The sequence below is a fragment of the Hyla sarda genome, chromosome 4 (genome assembly GCF_029499605.1).
Source record: "Hyla sarda isolate aHylSar1 chromosome 4, aHylSar1.hap1, whole genome shotgun sequence".
NCBI lineage: Eukaryota > Metazoa > Chordata > Amphibia > Anura > Hylidae > Hyla > Hyla sarda.
The window spans coordinates 233288629-233311790 of NC_079192.1; the positions used below are offsets into that span (position 1 = coordinate 233288629).

At 44.6% G+C, this 23162-nt stretch overlaps 1 protein-coding gene across 6 annotated transcripts in view; it reads right to left on the bottom strand.

The window, feature by feature from the left end:
• HDAC10 (histone deacetylase 10) overlaps positions 1–23162 on the bottom strand; it is a 177485-nt gene that overhangs the window by 61539 nt on the left and 92784 nt on the right. For 2 of the 6 annotated variants that reach the window (XM_056573747.1, XM_056573752.1), the window contains exons 2-5: positions 5012–5078; positions 4718–4852; positions 2463–2559; positions 190–287 (exon numbers count right to left, since the gene is read on the bottom strand). In XM_056573747.1, coding sequence (XP_056429722.1) covers positions 190–287; positions 2463–2559; positions 4718–4852; positions 5012–5078 — 397 coding nt within the window. The other 4 variants (XM_056573749.1, XM_056573748.1, XM_056573750.1 and 1 more) reach the window with 4 other exon arrangements.

Below are 23162 nucleotides of genomic sequence, written 5' to 3' on the forward strand. Positions count from 1 at the left end.
CAGGGTTTGACACCACCTGTCCAAGTCATCAGATGTATTGGATATAGGTGTTTTTGTTGCTTTAACTGCATGGCCATTAGTGACCGAAAGCCTAGATTGTAACATGAGAGTTTTAAAAGTTTTGGCGGGTGACAGATTCTCTTTAATATTCCGATCCCAATCATTCTATAGCTGGTAGCTTTTCATTACCTTATGAGAGCCATTCCATTCTGAGCACCTCCAGACATCACAGCATCAACAACTTGAAGTGTGCCACCAAGTGACAGCTTAGCACAGTGATAAGAGTTCTGCAGAAAATAAAGATATTTTCATGAAGCACAATGGCTTAGATTTAGTACTGAAACTAGAATTCGGCACAATTTGTGCCAAAAAAAAAAAATTGCTTACATGCTGTGTACCACATTTTTTACATTACATGTTTTAGATACTTTTTCAAGTGCATATTAAGCCAACTAATAGTAGGTCAAAACCTAGACTAGACAGTGCAAACATATGCTAGATTTATTAAACTAAGCTATATTGAAAAAAATGATGCATTCTAAGGCTGCTTTCACACTATAAAATTCATCCGTTTGAAAGATCCGTTTGATGTTCTGTTATGAAAACCCTGAAAATCGGCCATTAAACGTCCGTATGAAAATCCCATACGTCCGTTAGAAAATCCCATTATAGTCTATAGGATTTTTACAATATCCGTTTTAATCCGTTCTAGTCCATTATTAATAACGGACGTTATTTTGTGACGGGAGAATGAACGGAAGAAATAGTGCATGCACTATTTCTTCCGTTACTATCTTCCGTCACAAAATAACGTCCGTTATTAATAATGGACTATAACGGATTAAAACGGATAACGTAAAAATCCCATAGACTATTATGGGATTTTCTAACGGACGTATGGGATTTTCCAATGGACGTTTAATGGCCGATTTTCAGGGTTTTCATAACGGAACATCAAACAGATCTTTAAAACCGATGAATTTTATAGTGTGAAAGCAGCCTAAGACTGTCTTATTAAACAGCTATAGGTCATATGGGTAAAAATCACACTGAAATTGGCACCGCATGGAATCCGCAGTTGCTAATTTTGGTGCTAATTTAGATGTAATATTTTCAGCACAGCCAAATCCTACAACAACGAAAGCCTCTCAGTGTGGCAGCCCTGACATCCATTGCACCTAGTGTGGGTGAGAAGCTCAGGTATAAGTAGTTCTTCCGTTCCTCTCCTTTTAAAGCTGTCCCATGCTGAAAGATGTCCACGGCTCCCTTGGAGTCCCAGTATCCCATTCCAGTTCTCTGGTGGTGTCTTCTTTCGTGTTGCCCGGAGTTCCCCACCTCCCACTCCGCTCCCCCGCCTGTAACACCGCTATCCTGTCTGGATAAGAATAAAAAGACCTGACTGGTAAGTGAGGCCTTTGTCCTTTTTCGCTTTTGTGTTGTGCTTTCTGCCTTGGCCACGCTCCAGGCTTTGATTGGATCCCGTCCTGTGTGAAATGCCCGCTTACAGTGCCGCTTAGTTACGCATGTGCCGGCTCCTGCCTCTTGTTGCTTTTTTCTTTCGTGTTGCCCTCCCACCCACCATGGCTCAGACGGGACATCGCTGTGGCCGTCGATTTGCTGAGCCGGGGTGTGATGCGCTGACCATGGGCAATGCAAAAGAAGATACGACTGGAGAACTGGAGCAGAATACCAGGACATTGAGGGAGCAGCAACAGGTAAGCCCGGTTTATTGCTTTATATGCAATATATATATATATATATATATATATATATATATATATATATATACACACATATACACACACACACACAAAGAATTTAAATACATTTTAGCACGAGACACCTCCTGTGTGGAAGGGACATAATCAACAAAACAGGTTTTCTAAGCAATGCCTTCCACTAGTACAGAAGAATAGCTGTATTACTTTCACTAAGTGAATTTCATTCTTTACAATAGCCAATATAATGCAACCAGCAGGTTTCATCCTAGAGCAAGTTATCATAAAAATAGTTTTTAACCAGCCAGTGGTTTATTTCATTCATAGGTGGCCATAAATGGCACATGACTTACCAAAAACAAGAGAGACACACATCTACCAAACTTCAAATCCTGTGCATCAAATATGTGCAGGATACTGTACATGTGAATAAACCCGTAGGGTCTATTCACACTTACAGTATCCTGCACATATTCAATGCTGCAGATTTGAAGCTGTGTCCAGTCATTTAGTTTGCAATTAAATCTGCAGCTTCAAATCCTGTGCATCAAACATGCGCAGGATCCTACTGCTGTACATGTGAATAGACCCCTACAACAAAAAGGTCAACCTACAACTACAAAACACTTAAAATCTTTGCTAAAAATGGCATTGATTGTTGTTTTAGATTTTTATCCCAAGTATGAATTCACCCTGACAATTAATTCAAACAACCCAATAGCAGCGTTATACTATATTTCCCACCTGATGAAAATATGCAGCAATATACTTCTTTGAGGTTTCCTTCAACTCCTCTAAATCCATAGATTGAGTACTTTTAACTACATCAAGGTATTCACGACTGAAAATATATTGAGAAGATACCAGTAGGATCAGGATTAACAAATGAATACAGTATTTATTATTACAGTTTAAACAATAAACCTCAGTTCACAATGAGGAAATTAGGTTGGGAACGCTTCCTTGCTGAATCCTTCTGTGGATTCTCGATCCTCTGCTCAAAGCAGAAATGTTCCAGAGTCAGTGTATATATCGAGGCAATTTGCTGCGGACACAAGCACAGTCCCATTGACAAATGGGACATTTATGTTCAATCTTCTGCCAAAATTCAAATTCTCTTCGGAAGCTCCCTTGCAGAACTTCCGACATATGAACAGAATAGAGCAAAATCCACTGAAACCAACGGTCGTATAGTGCAAGTCAGAATCCTTGTGTGAACAAGGCCTTAATATTAAAATGTGTTCTGACAAAGTAATTCATATGAAAAAAAGCTGGCTACATATTAGACCAAACATTCATATTTCCTTGAGACTGTGATATCATGGAAGAGAAGAGTTGGGCATGTTGGATCAGCCTGATCCTTTTGTTCTCTGTGAAATAAGCTGCCACCTGAGGGGTCTGGAGGGGTCTCATGTGTATGTGGATCAGGAGAGATTTTTGTTGGTCATGGCGCTATACCTTGCAGCAAAACTGACACCATTTTTAAATTACTAGGTTCTATTCAAGTGTACCTGTCGTTAAATTTGTTATATAATGTAGATAATACCATTATATGTATATTTGTAATATACATTGATTAATTGTGTATAGTTTTGGATGACAAAAAAACTGTCCCTGCAGCTATTGTCTGTGTGTCTCTATGATGAGTCCAAAAACAGGAAGTGAGGGCAGGACAAGCAGGTATCTGTGCAGGCTCCTGGCTTGTCAATCATCCTGATGTATGAGCCAGGAGCACGTTATAGAGCAGTGGTCTTCAACCTGCGGACCTCCAGATGTTGCAAAACTACAACTCCCAGCATGCCCGGACAGCCGTTGGCTGTCCGGGCATGCTGGGAGCTGTAGTTTTGCAACATCTGGAGGTCCGCAGGTTGAAGACCACTGTTATAGAGCCTCAGTGCACAGCACTCTCCTGCTTTTTCTTAGTGCACAGCACTCTCCTGCTTGTCCACCATCACTTCCTGTATTTGGACTCCTCCTAGAGAAACACAGGCAATAGCTGCAGAGACAAAAATATACACATTTTATAACCAATGGATATTACAAATATTTATATAATGGTATTATCTACTTTATATAAAAAGTTTTTGTTGACAACAGGTACACTTTAAGTGTTATGGATCCAGTATCAGGGATTCTGTTATAAAGAGAATTAACGAAAAAGAAGTGAACAATGCCTTACTCATAATATACAAGAACTTTACATGTTGTACAATTTCCCATCAGAAAAGCTGACTATTGACTTAACAAAAAAAAAAAAGAAAAGAGAAAGAAAACAGGTAGAAGTAGCCATAAAAGCCATAAAAATAAATAAAAAAAAGGTAGAAGTAGCCATACACTTCTTGAACCTGCCATACACTTCCTAAACCTGTCAACTGATGGTACAGTGGGGTCGGTGGACATTAAAGGGGTAGTCCAGTGGTGAAAAACTTATCCCCTATCCTAAGGATAGGGGATAAGTTTGAGATTGCGGGGGGGGTCCGACCGCTGGGGCCCCTGCGATCTCTCTGTACGGGGCCCCCGGCTCTCCGCCCAGATAGTGGGTGTCGACCCCCGCACGAAGCGGCGGCCGACACGCCCCCTCAATACATTTCAATGGCAGAGCCGGAGATTGCCGGAGGCAGCGCTTCGGCTCTGCCATAGAGTTGTATTGAGGGGGCGTGTCGGCCGCCGCCTTGTGCGGAGGTCGACACGCCCCCTTCCCGCGGGCTGTCGGGGCTCCGTACAGGAGATCGCAGGGGGCCCCAGCGGTCGGACCCCCAGCGATCTGCAACTTATCCCCTATCCTTAAGATAGGGGATAAGTTGTTCACCACTGAGTCACCACTGGACTATTCCTTTAACCTAATCCAGTGTTTCCCAACCAGGGTGCCTCCAGCTTTTGCAAAACTACAACCCCCACCATGCCCGGACAGCCTTTGGCCTTAAGTTTGCAAGAGCTGGAGGCACCCTGGTTGGGAAACACTGACCTAATGTGTCTGGCCAGCCATTTGCTATACAGACCTGTGAACTAGCATTATCTCTTCCTCCGTAGCCTCTCTGACAGGTAACCGGACACATCTGTTTACAAGATCATAGTCCTGAAGCCTCTTGTAGGAAGAAGACAGCCTCTCCGGCACCTCAATAGCACACTCTGGGCTGAAAGAAGAAGACAAACAGCACCTTCAGCTATATTCACACGTGACAAATAACACTTTGGAGACACTTCATGAGAAGAAAAAGCCAGTTGGCCGTTATATTATTTCCTGTTGCGTATATAGCTCCAACATATACCAAAGCAGTGTACAGATTACTTACTCATCCCAAAGCAGACTATAGCTCATCATTTCTTCATCGTATACCAGCGCTGTCCCTGCCATTATTGCTGGAAGACATCAAAAGTTGATTACATGGAAAAAGATGAATTATCAGATAGATTTATAACTAATCATATGCATTTCTAAAAGGAAATGGCTGTTCTGGATAGAAAAAAAATAAAAATAAATGTAAAAGACCAGGCAGAGAGGGTGTAGTTCCGCATCATAATCACTTAGATTGCAATACAGATGTTTGGTATAACTGGTTGACATCCCACTAGGGCAGTGGTCTTCAACCTGCGGACCTCCAGATGTTGCAAAACTACAACTCCCAGCATGCCCGGACAGCCAACGGCTGTCCGGGCATGCTGGGAGTTGTAGTTTTGCAACATCTGGAGGTCCGCAGGTTGAAGACCACTGCGACTAGGGCTAGGGGGTTGTGCTGGACACCACAGAGGAATTAACCTGCAATGTTTGTATTATTGTCCTGTGTCACCTAAGAAAACGTTCTCATGAGTAACTATAGTGTTTAAGTAGGTATTAAACAAGTCCCGGCTGCACTGTACAGCACTGAGCTCAAAGGAGCAAGCACACAGTTCTCTCCTGTCTCCCACAAGTAACAGGAGAAAAACCGCAGCTCCTTGTACACACATACTTGTCTAGCAGCGGCGCCTGTTCCCTCAAAGGCGGCAGACAATGTGGGTTAAGCTGGTATGACTGCTCACTGTCCAAGAGGCGGTATACGTCAGCGCTACCTTGCTTCCCACACTTCAGTCTGAATCTCAATTCGGCGCCCTCCACCGCAGGCTGTGTGAGGCAGGAAATGGGTCCGTCGCCATTTTGTCGAAGACCAACATTAGCTTGTTACAGATGTGTCTAACTGGGTGCAGGGAACAAAATCGTGCAGAAATCTTTGAGCCTATGACTGATGTGTAGTATAGGTAAGGGCAGTCTTCATTCCCGAATATTATGCTGCTTATGGCTATACTGGAAGTCCTTAGAGACCTGAAGTAGAATAAATGGTCTTTGTGGGGATTATTTTCTGGAATAAATAGAATTAATGAAAACATAGTAGAGTAGAAGCAGGAATCTGGTTTACAAAAGTCTTTGGGTTATGTTCACACTGAGGAAATAATGTGAACTTCCTGGCTGCACTTATTTAGTGCAGAATTTTAAATTTCAAAGTCCCATTGCTAATAGGCTTTTCTGTGCAGATTTAACATGTTCATTTTGCAAAAAACTGTCCCTGCAGCTATTGTCTGTGTGTCTCTTGCAAAATTCAATTCCACTACAGAACATCCAATGTCTGAACTAAGCAGCAGAATCCCATTGAAATTAATGGGCGGCTCCAGCAAGTGGCTTCCACTTGGAATTACCTCATGGAAATTACGAGCAGAATCTCTATAGTGGGAATGAGGCCTAGCTGGTAACTCCACCGCAGTTGCTCTGGTGTCTTTTTGCTGACATGATGTGACATAGATTGTTCATATAATGCTGCAGCAGACTAATGGCCCCAAGGGTGGATATATGCGGCAACACGTGACCAGTCTGGCCTTGAACTAGATGTGTTAGAAGCAGGAAACATAGGCAAGCGTAAGGGTCTTAGTGACATTGTCAAAGGCCATATTGTAAGGACTAGGAAAATGGGTCAAAGCAAAGTTGGCTCTACCGTTAGGTGGCTGCCTAAGGCATCGCACTGGCAAGGCCTCGCGACCGTCTAACTCGCCCCCACCCCCATGGAAAGAAAACATGAATGGCAATGCGTACAATGTAAGCATTGCCACTCAGCTCCTGTACTTTACCACCACCGCCGCTGCTTTCCTCCCGGTCATGTGTCTATTGCGGCATGGGGCAGAGCTTTCATATACAGGCCGTTCGCGATGAGATGACGTCACGGCGCACGGCCTGCACTTGAAGCCCTGTGTCACAATAGACACAAGACCGAAGAAGAAGCGGCAGTAGCTACAAAGCTCATACCGAGCGCTGCACCAAAGAGTGCAATACAGGCACTGGACTGCAGGGGAGAGAGCCCACACACCAGGACAGAAAGAAGAGATAGCAAGCATGTAAAAGGGAGCAGAATGAGGCAGGGTTCACACCACGTTTTGTTAAATATGGTTCCCGTATACAGCTGGGAAAGGGGGGGGCGGGGCTTAATCGCGACGCCCGCACTCAGCCGTATTCGGGAACCGTATTTAATGTATGTCTATGAGCCGACCGGAGTGAACCGCAGCCTCCGGTCGGCTTCGTTTTCGGCCGTATGCGGTTTCCCGACCGCAGGCAAAAACGTGTTCGACCGCGTTTTTGCCTACAGTCGGGAAACCGCATACAGCCGAAAATGAAGCCGACCGGAGGCTGCGGTTCACTCCGGTCGGCTCATAGACATACATTAAATACGGTTCCCGAATACGGCAGAGTGCGGGCGCCGCGATTAAGCCCCGCCCCCCTCCTCCCAGCCGTATACGGGAACTGTATTTAACAAAACGTGGTGTGAACCCAGCCTAACAGTGGGGAAAGGGAGAGGTTTGGGGTGGGGGGTATCTAAGCTTATTATGTGTGATATTGTCTGCCTAGATATCTATATATGGAGGGGGTGCCTTGTGTGGGGGTCAACACAGCTCCTTTCATGGTCCTGGTGTGAAGGTATTACTTTGTTTCTGTACCTCAACACTTGGAAAAATCCCATTACATGCATCACTATTCACTTACATTTAGGGGTGCAGCACACAATACTTTGCCTTGCCCCAGGTGCTGCCAATGCACACTAGATCGCAACATCTTGTTAGTGAGGGTCTCATGTTCGGGTTTCGCCTAAGGCCTCTTAACCCCGTAAGGACCAAGCCCATTTTCACCTTAAGGACCTGGCCATTTTTTGCACTTCTTACTACTGTCACTTTAACCCCTTAAGGACTCAGCCCATTTTGGCCTTAAGGACTCAGACAATTAAATTTTTACGTTTTAATTTTTTCCTCCTCGCCTTCTAAAAATCATAACTCTTTTATATTTTCATCCACAGACTAGTATGAGGGCTTGTTTTTTGCGCGACCAGTTGTCCTTTGTAATGACATAACTCATTATATCATAAAATGTATGGCGCAACCAAAAAACACTATTTTTGTGGGGAAATTAAAAAGAAAAACGCAATTTTGCTAATTTTGGAAGGTTTCGTTTTCACGCCGTACAATTTATGGTAAAAATGACGTGTGTTCTTTATTCTGAGGGTCAATACGATTAAAATGATACCCATTATTACATACTTTTATATTATTGGTGTGCTTAAAAAAAATCACAAACTTTTTAACCAAATTAGTACGCTTATAATCCCTTTATTTTGATGACCTCTAACTTTTTTATTTTTCCGTATAAGCGGCGGTATGAGGGATCATTTTTTGCGCCATGATCTGTACTTTTTTTGATACCACATTTGCATATAAAAAACTTTTAATAAAGTTTTTTTAATTTTTTTTTAATAAAATGTATTAAAAAAGTAGCAATTTTGGACTTTTTTTTTACGTTCACGCCGTTCACCGTACGGGATCATTAACATTTTATTTTAATAGTTCGGACATTTACACACACGGCGATACCAAATATGTCTATAAAATTTATTTTTTACGCTTTTTGGGGGTAAAATAGGAAAAAACGGGACGTTTTACTTTTTTATTGGGGGAGGGGATTTTTCACTTTTTTTTTTTACTTTTACTTTTACATTTTTTTACATTTTTTTACATTTTTTTCCACACTTGAATAGTCCTCATAGGGGACTATTCATAGCAATACCATGATTGCTAATACTGATCTGTTCTATGTATAGGACATAGAACAGATCAGTGTTATCGGCTATCTTCTGTTCTGGTCTGCTCGATCTCAGACCAGAGCAGAAGACGCCGGGAGCCGGAAGGAGGAAGGTATGGGGACCTCCGTGCGGCGTTCTGAATGATCGGATCCCCGCAGCAGCGCTGCGGGCGATCCGATCGTTCATTTAAATCGCGCACTGCCGCAGATGCCGGGATCTGTATTGATCCTGGCACCTGAGGGGTTAATGGCGGACGCCCGCGAGATCGCGGGCGTTGGCCATTGCCGGCGGGTCCCTGGCTGCGATCAGCAGCCGGGATCAGCCGCGCATGACACGGGCATCGCTCCAATGCCCGCGGTTATGCACAGGACGTAAATGTACGTCCTGGTGCGTTAAGTACCACCGCACCAGGACGTACATTTATGTCCTGCGTCCTTAAGGGGTTAAGCACTAATGACTCTGGGATGCTTTTACCTTTCATTCTGATTCCGAGAGAGTTTTTTCGTGACATATTCTACTTTATGTTAGTGGTAAAATTTCATCGATACTTGCATCATTTCTTTAGAATTTTGCATTTTTTTTTACTTTGAAGCTCTCTCCTTATGAGGAAAATGAATATTCCAAATGAATTATATATTGATTCACATATACAATATGTCTACTTTATCTTTGCATCATAAAGTTGACATGTTTTTACTTTTGGAAGACATCAGAGGGCTTCAAAGTATAGCAGAAATTTTCCAATTTTTCACAAAATATTCAAAATCGAAATTTTTCAGGGACCAGTTCAGTTTTGAAGTGGATTTGAAGTGCCTTCTTATTAGAAATATCCCATAAATGACCCAATTATAAAAAATGCACCCCCCAAAGTATTCAAAATGACATTTAAAAGGTTTGTTAACCCTTTAGGTGTTTCACAGGAATAGCAGCAAATTGAAGGAGAAATCTTCATTTTTTACACTGGCATGTTCTTGTAGACCTAAGGGGTAAAAGGAGAGAAATCTTCCTAAAATGTGTAACCCAATTTCTCTTGAGTAAGGAAATACCTCATGTGTATGTCAAGTATTCTGTGGGTGCACTACAAGGCTCAGAAGGGAGAGGGAGTTTTTCTGAAATGGTTTTTGGGGGGCATGTCACATTTAAGAAGCCCCTATGGTGCCAGAACAGCAAAATAAAAAAAATAAAAACACATGGCATACTATTTTGGAAACTACACCCCTCAAGGAACGTAACAAGGGGTACAGTGAGCCTTAACACCTCACAGGTGTTTGACTACTTTTCGTTAAGTTTGGATGTATAAATGATTTGTTTTTTTCACTAAAATGCTAGTTTTCCCCCAATTTTTTTTTTTTTACAAGGGGTAATAGGAGAAAATGACCCCCAAAATTTGTAACCCCATCTCTTCTGAGTATGGAAATACTCCATGTGTTGATGTCAAGTGCTCTGCTGGCGCACTTCAATGCTCAGAAGAGAAGGAGTCACATTTGGCTTTTGGAAAGCAAATTTTGCTGAAATGGTTTTGGGGGGCATGTGCCATTTAGGAAGCCCCTATGGTGCCAGGACAGAAAAAAAATCCCACATGGCATACTATTTTGGAAACTACACCGCTCAAGGAATGTAACAAGGGGTACAGTGAGCCTTAACACCACACAGGTGTTTGACGACTTTGGATGAGTAAAAAATTTTTTTTTTGTTCACAAAAATGATGGTTTCCCCCAAATTTTACATTTTTACAAGGGTAATAGGAGAAAATGCCCCCAAAAATTTGTAACCTCATCTCTTCCCATGTGTGGACGTCAAGTGACCTGCGGGCGCACTACAATGCTCAGAAGAGAAGGAGTCACATTTGCAAATTTTGCTGAAATGGGGGTGGGAGGGGCATATCGCATTTTAGGAAGCCCCTATGGTGCAAGAACAGCAAAAAAAAACATGGCATACTATTTTGGAAACTACACCCCTCAAGGAACGTAACCAGGGGTACAGTGAGCCTTAACACCCCACAGGTGTTTGATAAATGTTCATTAAAGATCCAGGAATTTTTATTTATTTATGTGTGTGTGTATATATATATATATATATATATATATATATATATAAAATCAAAGAATAAATTGGCCAGCACTATTGATTCCAAACTATTGTAAAGACCTGGCTTACAGGTGCAGGCTGCTGGGCTAAATTTACAGCAACAGGAGAATACAGCAGCACACTGCTAGCACAAAGATATAGATGAAACATGATCTATATCTTTGTGCTAGCAGTGTGCTGCTGTATTCTTCTGTTGCTGTATATTTAGCCCAGCAGCCTGCACCTGTAAGCCAGGTCTTTACAATAGTTTGGAATCAATAGTGCTGGCCAACTTATTCTTTGGTTGTATTACACATACGGGGGAGTGGCTACCTCCATGTTGGCTCTTGCACCCACCCCACCCACCTCTATTAGGTGTATATAAGGTGCCTTGTATGTTTCAGACCTTGCAATGCCTGCTGTACTGTTCACACAGAGGCATATTCATAGTGTAGGAATGAGAATGAGGTCACCTTACCGTGAATGAGGTCACCTTACCGTGGTGGGACGGTCCACGCTATTTGGCGCCAAATTTGCAAGCTTAGTACCTCATAATTTCATAGTTTCATATTTTCATTTATTGCACTACAGCTGTATAGCTTTTCATGTTCTTTCTATATACTCATGTTTTATCTATATACTCATGTTTCATCTATATCTTTGTGCTAGCAGTGTGCTACTGTATTCTCCTGTTGCTATATATATATATATATATATATATATATATATATCAACTGGCTCCAGAAAGTTAAACAGATTTGTAAATTACTTCTATTAAAAAAATCTTAATCCTTTCAGTACTTATGAGCTTCTGAAGTTAAGGTTGTTCTTTTCTGTCTAAGTGCTCTCTGAAGACACGTGTCTCGGGAAACGCCCAGTTTAGAAGCAAATCCCCATAGCAAACCTCTTCTAAACTGGGCGTTTCCCGAGACACGTGTCATCACAGAGCACTTAGACAGAAAAGAATAACCTCAGAAGCTCATAAGTACTGAAAGTATTAAGATTTTTTAATAGAAGTAATTTACAAATCTGTTTAACTTTCTGGAGACAGTTGATATATAAAAAAAAGTGTTTTTCCTGGAATACCCCTTTAAGTGGGATGTGAAAAGGAAAAATTTTATTTTTTTTACACTAAAATGCTGGGGGTTACCCCAAATTTTTCATTTTCACAAGTGGTATTAGGAGAAAATGTAGATACATTTCTTTGGAGTAAGGACATACCTCATATCTGGGCGTAAACAGCTCTGCGGGTGCACACCGGTCACGGAAGAGCCGGAGAGCAGTCAGGGGCCTTGATCTTCTACATAGCTGCCTATGGAGCCAGAACAGCGGGACCCCCCCCCCCCCTCAAGGAGCATTACATGGGGTAAATTACTAAAATGGGGTACAGTGGGACATTAAATGATATAACAGGTTATGTTCCCAGAATGATGACCCAGTGCATAGCCAAAACGAAAAAATATGCCCACCCCAAACCCTATGCTCTGAATCATCATTCTGGGAATGTGATGTGTGTGGCCGTCCCTAACCTGTTGCCTCAAATGCGCACCCCGCTCAGGTGGAGAGAGAGCGCTGTGCATTTGAGACAACATAAAAAAGTCCCCGATGATAGTGTCTCAGTGACCCATTTTTGGAAAAAAAATACCCCCAGAGGTCTTATCAGGTTTTTTTTTTTCATAAAATAATTTTTTGGGCAGTTTAGTGGTTTTATGGGGTTACAATTTGGAATGTACTCTGGACTTAACACATTGGGGTCAAATTATGGGAAATTAAAATGAAAAGGGAAAATTTTGTACTGCATGGAAGTGTGATACTCCCTGAAGCAGTTTTTAATGCAGAGGCCCGGATGATCGGGGCATGGCACCCTGGACCATGTAGACCGCAACTTTTTTGTACCGTACCAACTCCCCCCATATACTGATTGTAGTCCAGAATACAATCAGGCTTGAGGACCGGTGTTGTGGTACCTCGCACAGGGACAGGTGAGCTTCCGTTACCATGAATTGTGGTCAGCATAAGGACATCCCTCTTATCCTTATACCTGACCAGCAACAGGTTTTCATGGGTAAGGGCACGGGACTCACCCTTGGGCATACGTGTCTGAACAAAATTTAGAGGGAGGCCTCCCAGTTTCTTCCGCACGGTCCCACAAGCGGACGTGGATCTGGCGGCAAGGGATGTGAACAGAGGGATGCTGGTATAAACGTTGTCCATGTAAAGGTGGTAACCCTTATCCAGCAATGGGTGCACAAGGTCCCAAATGATTTTCCTGCTAACACCCAGAGTGGGGGAACATTCTTGGAGTTCAATACGGGAATCTCGTCCCTCATATACTCTAAACTTGTAAGTGCACCCGGAGGTACTCTCACAAAGTTTGTAGAGCTTCACGCCATACCGCACCCGCTTCGAGGGAATATACTGGCGGAAGATGAGTCTCCACTTAAAACTCATAAGAGACTCACCTACTGAGAGCTCCCTGAGCGGTACGTAGGCCTCCAAAAATTTGGCCCCAAAGTGATCTATGACCGGCCTCACTTTGTAAAGCTGGTCATAGGTGGGATCACTTTGGGGGGGGGGGGCGGGACATGCTGCATTATCAGTGTAATGGAGGCATTTCCAAATGGCCTTGAACCGCTTCCGTGTCATGAGCATACTGTAAAGCGGGGTCTGGTATAGGATGTCCCCGCTCCAGTACTGTCTGACACTGGGCTTTTTGTGTGTGTGTGTGGGGGGGGGGAGTATGTAGTGTGTGTGCTTGGTGTAACTTTTACATATAACGGTGTGTGATTATAAGTTCTACACCCCCAATCACCATGTATTTCCGGGTCAGCGGGTCACACGTGACCCATATCACCGGAATCATTGCAAATCGCCGGTGTGAATTCACCAGCGATTTGGGGTGGTGTGATGACCCCCCTGGGCATTTGCGTGGGGTGCCTGTTGATCGATATCAGCAGTCACCCCGCTCCAGTCCCTGCCCGGCACGCGGCTGGGACTGAAATTCCCATGGGCGTACAAGTACGTCATGGGTCCTTAAGTACCAGGGCGCCATGGCGTACCGGTACGTCCTAGGTCCTTAACTGGTTAAAGTCTAGAGCCGCCTATGGGTCAAAGCATCTTCAGAATGGGAACAGTACAGCCTACTATAGGCAGAAATCATAGTACACTGCAATACAATAGTATAAAAAAAAGTGAACATCATTTATACTGCATAGTGAACAAAGAATAAAACGAACACCATTTTACCCTACAGAAAAATATTTTTTTTGCAATACATTATATGGTATAGTGAAAAATGCTGTTAAAATGTGTAACTTGTCTCACAAAAAATCCCTCGTACAACATAATGGGAGTATTAAAGCACTGAGGTGTAGGGAGAGGTAAGTAATACATTTCTTGGGCCGACAAGGAGGTGAGGTGAAATTGTTTACATGGCAGAATTTCCAAGCAGAATACGCCAAAAAAATTCCACCTGGAAATTCCACTGCAGCAGAGTCTCCTTGATTTCAAAGGGATTCTGCTGTACTGTGCACATGGTAGAAATCTCCATTCTATTGGTGTCTATTGAGATGGTGCATTTTTGAGCGGTCCTAGAAGCGGTGGAACATGCAATTGTGCAGAATGTCTGCCTGTGTACATGACATTCTGCACATAGCCTAAATGTCTGTAAAATAATTATCAGTATTCTGAAGCTGTTTCTGAAAGGGTGGATTCACTTCCCATCAGGACAGTATGGTGGAGGTATACATCATGATACCAGCAAGAAGTATGCTTATGTGACGTATGCTCACTTTATTGGACCGAACATATTATACTAGTAGTGTTGAGCAAAACCACAGTAAATGTGTCTGAATCTGACAGGTGTTTATTGCTTTAATCTACATTATAAGATTAAAAAGCCTGTCAACCTGGACTTTTCTGGACAACCGGAGAACTTTGAAAACCGCACTAATTTATGCAGGCAATGGCTTGGGCAACACAATAACACATAGCAGGAGACAGTGAGGCTCTGCAGTTTTTTACCCAAAGCCAGAAATGTATTGAAAGGGAATGGGAAATATAAAGGAAGGACTTGTACTTCTTCTTCCTCATGGATCCACTTCTGGCTTTAGCTCAAAAACTGCATGGCAGTTTTTCCAAAAAGCTGCCAATTGGAAACGCAGCCTTATTCCAGTTTCATAAATTGTGAGATGCATGCATTTTCCCCAGTATTGAATTAACCGAATTTCATTTCTAGTATAAATTATTACTGTACATGTGTAAACGATTTTCATACAGATTTCCAGTATACTTGGCTTTTTGAGATATTGTCTAATCTCATCCTATAAGTTAGTAGCCACTAGGGGGAGGTGTTGCCTATAATTTCTTCATTTACAGCGTACAACTTTGGCCTGTCTAGTAGAACAATTGTGAGACTTAGAAAAGGTCATGCAGTGTAATGCTGAAATCAGAATTATGCAGTTTGTTATTTTTTTTCCCGGTTGAAAAAGCAGAATATTCCCCTAGCAGGTCAAGAAAAATTATTTCTCCCTCTGAAGTTTGTATTGGCAATGGTTTTCTTAAAATTCCTGACTATAATCCAAAAAGTCAAATAATCCGGTACCTTTTTTCAGAATAAAACTACAATTTTGTAAATACTGACCAGATTTAACAAATTACAAAATCCCTCTAAGATCTTAGCGCTCCCACAAACAGCTGTTTGAAGAAAATGGGTGAGCTCTGTGGCTTCTGCATTTACATTGCTCCTTAAATGGGTACTTCCCTGGAAAACTTTCTTTTTTAAATCAACTGGTGCCAGAAAGTTAAACAGATTTGTAAATCGCTTCCAGTACTTTTTAGGGACTGTATACTAAAGAGAAATCCAAAAAAGAAATGCATTTCCTCTGATGTCATGACCACAGTGCTCTCTGCTGACCTCTGCTGTCCATTTTAGGAACTGTCCAGAGCAGGTGAAAATCCACATACAGTGGGGACCCCAGGTAAACATTTGTATTAATGTGCATAAAGAAGCCAAAGAAAGATGGAAAAATCTCCAAAAGGCATCAAATTACAGATTGGATATTCTTATAATATGTCAACAAAAATTAGATTTTATTTCCATCATTTACAAAAGTTTGGGAACCCTGCAGAATTTATAGGGAACCCCCTTTGCAAAGCTGAGACCTGCCAGTGTCATGAATTGTTCTCAATCATCATCTAGGAAGACCAGGTGATGTCAATCTCAAAGGTTTTAAATGCCCAGACTCATCTGTCCTTGCCCCAACAATCAGCACCATGGGTTCTTCTAAGCAGTTGTCTAGAAATCTGAAACTGAAAATAGTTGACGCTCACAAAGCTGGAGAAGGCTATAAGAAGATTTTCAAAACGTTTTCAGATGTCAATATCCTCTGTTCGGAATGTAATTAAGAAATGGCAGTCATCAGGAACAGTGGAAGTTAAAGCAAGATCTGGAAGACCAAGAAAAATATCAGACAGAACAGCTTGCAGGATTGTGAGAAAAACTATTCAAAACCCACGTTTGACTGCACAATCCCTCCAGAAAGATCTGGCAGACACTGGAGTTGTGGTACACTATTCCACTATAAAGAGATACTTGTAACCGATATCGGTTGATCCCTACAAATATGGTCTGCATGGAAAAGTCATCAGAAGAAAACCTCTTCTACGTCCTCACCACAAAAATCAGCATTTGAACTTTGCAAATGAACATATAGACAAGCCTGATGCATTTTGGAAGTTCTGTGGACTGCTGAGGTTAAAATTGAACTTTTTGGCCGGAATGAGCAAAGGTACATTTGGAGAAGGGGAACAGAATTTTATGAAAAGAACCTCTGTCCAGCTGTTAAGCATGGAGGTAGATCAATCATGCTTTGGGGTTATATTGCAGCCAGTGGCACAGGGAACATCTCTCGAGTAGAAGGTAAAATGGATTCAATAAAATTTCAGCAAATTTTGGATGCTAACTTGATGCCATCTGTATAAAAGCTGAAGTTAAAGAGAGGATGGCTTCTACAAATGGATAATGATCCTAAACACACCTCAAAATCCACGGGGGATTACATCAAGAGGCGTAAACTGAAGGTTTTGCCATGGCCTTCACAATCTCCTGACCTCAACATAATTAAAAATCTATGGATAGACCTTAAAAGAGCAGTGCGTGACAGACAGCCCAGAAATCTCAAAGAACTGGAAAACTTTTGTAAGGAAAAATGGGCAAAGATTAGGGATGTCCCGATACCGATACTAGTATTGGTCTCGGGCCGATACTGGCCATTTTCATGGTATCGGGGACTTGTTTAATGTCCCCGATACCATGTCCGATACCTGCTGCCGCTCCGCTGCCCGGTGTAGTGAAGAAAACTGTGTCTTGAAGCGTTCTGTGTCCCGATCTTCACTAACACCGGTTCTCCCATCTGCATCATGGCGATCTATGGAGGAGAATGTGACACACACGTCACTCCTCCTCCCCTATGCCCAGCGTAACGCTACGGAGGAAGCAGAGTGACGTGTATGTCACATGCTCCTCCATAGATCGCCATGATGCGACGGGAGGACAGAGCAGCGGAGCGGCAGCAGGTGAGCTGTCTACAAGGGTGAGGGCTGCGGTCTACAAGGGGGCCCTACTAATGTCTAAAGGGGGGTGCCTGCTAGCTGTCTAAGGGGGTCCCTGCTAGCTGTCTAAAGGGGGTCCCTGCTAGCTGTCTAAAGGGGGGTCCCTGCTAGCTGTCTAAAGGGGGGTCCCTGCTAGCTGTCTAAAGGGGGGGCCCTGCTAATGTCTAAAGGAGGGCCCTGCTAATGTCTATAGGGGGCCCTGCTAATGTCTATAGGGGGCCCTGCTAATGTCTACAGGGGGCCCTGCTAATGTCTACAGGGGGCCCTGCTAATGTCTATAGGGGGCCCTGCTAATGTCTACAGGGGGCCCTGCTAATGTCTACAGGGGGCCCTGCTAATGTCTAAAGGGGGGCCCTGCTAGACATTAGCAGGGCCCCCCTTTAGACATTAGCAGGGCCCCCTTTAGACATTGGCAGGGCCCCCTTTAGACATTAACAGCCACCTCCCCTCTTTAGACATTATCAGGGCCCCCCTTTAGACATTAGCAGCCCCCTCCCCCCTTTAGACATTAGCAGGGCCCCCTTAAGACATTGGCAGGGCCCCCTTTAGACATTAGCAGCCACCTCCCCTCTTTAGACATTATCAGGGCCCCCCTTTAGACATTAGCAGCCCCCTCCCCCCTTTAGACATTAGCAGGGCCCCCCTTTAGACATTAGCAGGGCCCCCTTTAGACATTAGCAGCCCCCTCCCCCTTTAGACATTATCAGGGCCCCCCTTTAGACATAAGCAGGGGGCCCTGCTAAAGTCTAAAGGGGGCCCTGCTGTCTAAAGGGGGGAGGGGGCTGCTAATGTCTAAAGGGGGGCCCCTGCTAATGTCTAAAGGGGGGGCCTGCTAATGTCTAAAGGGGGCCCTGCTGTCTAAAGGGGGGGCCTGTTAATGTCTAAAGGGGGGGCCTGCTAATGTCTAAAGGGGGCCCTGCTTTCTAAAGGGGGGCCCCTGCTAATGTCTAAAGGGGGGGGGCCTGCTAATGTCTAAAGGGGGATCCTGCTGTTTAAAGGGGGGGGCTGCTAATGTCTAAAGGGGGAGGGGGGCTGCGAATGTCTAAAGGGGGCCCTGCTTTTTAAAGGGGGGAGGGGGGCTGCTAATGTCTAAAGCGGGGCCCCTGCTGATGTCTAAAGGGGGGGCCCCTGCTGATGTCTAAAGGGGGCCCCTGCTGATGTCTAAAGGGGGGGCCCTGCTGATGTCTAAAGGGGGAGGGGTGCTTCTAACGTCTAAAGGGGGCCCTGCTAATGTCTAAAGGGGGGGCCCTGCTAATGTCTAAAGGGGGATACTCCCTACTATTAAAGGCAATCTTACAGAAGAGTCACCTGCACTAACTTGAATTTATAGGTAGATAGTGCAGGTGACCTGGTTTCTACCGCTGCTCACCATGTGGTCATCGGTCTCACCGCCAATGCAAATTCCCTGTTCTGTCCAATGGAGAAGAGAGAAATCTTGGCTCATACTACAGCAGCCGCCACCATTGTACACAACAAGGACCAGGGCTGCCATCAGAAATTTCAGGGCCCATTACACAGCTCAAGGCCTGGGCCCCCCTTCCCCCAACCAGGGCCCGGGCATTTTATAGTAAGCAGACCATTTTTTTGGTGGGGGTCCAACTGCTAAGACCCGCACTGATCACTTCGGTTGAAGTGGTTCTCCAGCTGTTGGAAAGCTAAAACTCCCATCATGTCTGGAGAGCCTCAGGCATTATGGGAGTTGCAGTTTTGTAACAGCTGGAGAGACACAGATTGGACACAGTTTTATCCATCATCACTGCAGAATTTACAAGTGACTACAGCTCTGATGGGACAGTCAGGAGAATACACAATGATATCAGTGACCTTAGTGACGTCTTCTGACTTGAGTGATATCTTCTCTGTTATCTTTTCTTCTTCATCTGGCCCAGAGACCAGGTCTTCCTCCAGCTCCATCTTCTTTGCAGAGTCTGACATCCAGACATCATTGGCTCCTCACTTTGTGAGCAGATCCTCATCCTCTGCATGTAGATAGTAATCATTATAACCTTGCCAGAAAGTGTACCCTATGTAAAATACTGCCCCACACTGTACCCTGAATGTAATACTGCTATACACTGTACCCACTAAATATAATCCTGCCCCACACTGTACCCTGAATATAATCCTCCCACACACTATACCCTAAATATAATCCTGCCACACACTGTACCCTGAATATAATACTGCTATACGCTGTACCCACTAAATATAATCCTGCCACACACTGTACCCTGAATATAATACTACCACACACTGTACCCTAAATATAATCCTGCCACACACTGTACCCTGAATATAATACTGCTATACACTGTACCCACTAAATATAATCCTGCCACACACTGTATCCACTGAATATAATACTGCCACACACTGTATCCACTGAATATAATACTGCTATACACTGTACCCACTAAATATAATCCTGCCGCACACTGTACCCTGAATATAATGCTGCCACACACTGTACCCTGAATATAATGCTGCCCAACACATGCATACACATCAAATATACATATACACCCCCTCTTATCCTCTGTGTCCTCATCACTCCCCGCCAAACCTCTCCTCATCACTACTATAACCCCCCCGCACTTCTCCTCATCACTACTATAACCCCCCGCACCTCTCCTCATCACTACTATAACCCCCCGCACCTCTCCTCATCACTACTATAACCCCCCAGCACCTCTCCTCATCACTAATATAACCCCCCTGCACCTCTCCTCATCACTACTGTAACCCCCCCGCACCTCTCCTCATCACTACTATAACCCCCCCACACCTCTCCTCATCACTACTATAACCCCCCGCACCTCTCCTTATCACTACTATAACCCCCCCTCTCATCACCCCCCCCTGCATCTCTCATCACCCCCATAACCCCCCTGCACCTCTCATCACCCCCATAACCCCCCGCACCTCTCATCACCCCCCCCGCACCTCTCATCACCCCCCCCCCCCGCATCTCTCATCTCCCCCCGCATCTCTCACAAGTTCTCCTACCCTGCCGGGATCGATGCAACGGCGTCAGGTGGCGGAGGCTGCAGCTGCTCCTGTCAGTGAGGATCGTCTCTGCTGGAGATCACGCAGGGACGTAGGCAGGGACAGGTAGGGTGATTGGTGTAGACGTGCGTGCGTGCCTGCGCGGGGCACGTCTCTACTCCCATCAGCCCCTGGCCTGTCGGGCCCTGCCATGAATTTTAAGGGACCCGTGCCCTGGATAGAAGTAATAAATGTGAGTAGAGTGTGCGGGCCCCCCGGACTATGAGGCCCGGTCATAGTCCTGGCGGGCACCCAGCGGTCAGTGAGTGACAGTCGCATTCACTCACTGACAAGCTAATAATAATAAAAAAAAGGTCCAGGGACGTCCGGGCCCCCTGAACCTCCGGGCCCCATACAGGTGTATGGGTTGTACCCCCCTGATGGCGGCCCTGACAAGGACCCACATATCATACGGTGATCAGCGCCAGAGACCGGGTCACCCTGGTGTCAGATTCCCTTTAAAGTACTTGGTATCGGCGAGTACTAGAATTAAAGTATCGGTACTCGTACTCGGTCTTAAAAAAATGGTATCGGGACATCCCTAGCAAAGATACCTCAAACAAGAATTGAAAGACTCTTGGCTGGCAACAAAAAGCCCCCTCACCAAAATAGAGAACCATATGAAAACAGGTATATATCAAGAATTATAATCTTTATTGAAAAATACACAATTTAAAAACACATATATAAATACTTAGTAAAAGAAGTGATGCTCCCACAATGTGGACCTATCACCAACAGGACATAAGGAAAGGGTAATAGCTCAGTAATAATGTCTATCAGTACAATAGTGCAGTAGTGCAAATGTAAAGCAAATAGCTGAATGACTCTAGATGCAGCAGACTTAAGGTCCCTGCCATAAGGTGCACAGTAACAAAAAAGCAGTAAAAATGCAACACATAATGGGTAATAATACCAGGCTAAGCCCATGCACCTGACTAGCACCGCTCACCGTCTGCCCCAAACGCATTTTCGCGCAGTTGGCTTCCTCAGGGGACTTTTGTAAGGAAGAATGGGCACAATATCCCCGCTTTTGAGAGAAGGCATTTCTGGGGGGGGGGGGGGGGGGGGGAGGGGAGATAGTTCTTCTGCACTGCCCTCCTGTTCACTAGGAGAATGCTCTGTGGTGTCAGTCCATAAGGGTGCCAAACTCCCTTACTTTGTTGAATTTGACTGTAGTGGCACGACGGCACTCCAGGGGTAGTTCACCCTCTCAGGGGTGCTCTAACTTTCGTCTGTAGAGGGTCTCCAGCTAGGGTACTCACTTCCGACTCCTCCAACAGTATCTCGGCCCAGGATCCCCGGCGATGGGGTGACAACCTCACTGGCAACGGCTCTCGTGATGACTTTGGCGTACCTTCAGCCGAGGTTGTGGGCACTCTCCTCCTGCAAGGGCACCTTCAGGTGGGCGTCTTCGGCCCCCGATGTAGAGCTTATACAGGCGATCCGATAACTCCTGGAACACCTTCACAGCGGCCGCGGCAATCAGACAATCTTTCAGTTCCATCTTGGGACTCTCGGCACACATGGATTCCTGCGACTCCGCCATCTTCTTGCTCCTTGCCAGCGCTTCCGGTGAAATGAAGAGGTCAGGCTCGCTTCTTATACTGGTCTCCGACAAGATGGCCGACAGCTGGAAGGGCGTCCTCAGCGGGGCCTGGGACCGGAAGCGACTCAGTGGTGCATCCTCTTCGTCCGCCCCTGGCAACAAGGGGCGGACCTTTCAAGTTCCACCTCAGATAGGACACGGCAACATGATCTTAACGCCCAGGGGCGGGATGCTGGCTCTGGCGGAAACCTTTCATGCGCTTCTCGACCATCAGTTTAACCCTTGCAGGTACGACAGACATTTTGGTGCGCAACATGGCCTCTGTTCTGATCTTTCACATGGTCAATTTAACTTTCACAGACTTTTCCACAATGAACAACACAGTTTTCTTCACCTCCCCCTCTACTTTAACAGAGCCACGTCAGTAACACATTACAATGACAAAGTCCTGTACAATTTTGTTATGGTGTGATCATTGGATGTGAAGGGTGTAGGTGGATGGGACAGGTGGTATAGCCCAGGGGCAAGGTGTTATTAATCTCTAATATTTGTGACGCCAGAGTGTTTTTTTTCCGGTAACCAACCGAACGGTAGCACCGCTATCCCAAGGTTAGGCAGGGCAATAATAGTCCAAGACCAGCTAAGGGTTAACGGTAGCTTTACTGAGGTTAGACAGTTGGTAAAGTATTTACAGTAACACAGACAGGGCCTTGCAGCTTGCTGGGACTTGCAGTACTTTTGGGTCAGACTTCAATACAGCCACTCTGACTATAATTGACATGACTTGTGACTTGACTCTGGTGTGCAGGCTTTATGGCCTCCAGGTGTACTGGACACAAGATCTGTAATGTCTGTGCTTTGCTGTTCCTCAGAATCTAAGAGAGAGATTGTAATCGCTCCCCCTCTTATAAAGGGGGGGGGGCTGAGCAAGAAGCCCATAGGTCAAGCTGCAGGTCAGGTGGTCAACTGGTGCACTCTTGGTAACATACATAATACATCATGTGAACATAACAGGTGATACCTCCAAAGGCCCTTAAAGGTCCTTTATACTTTATATACCTATACATAACATTATGCACTATA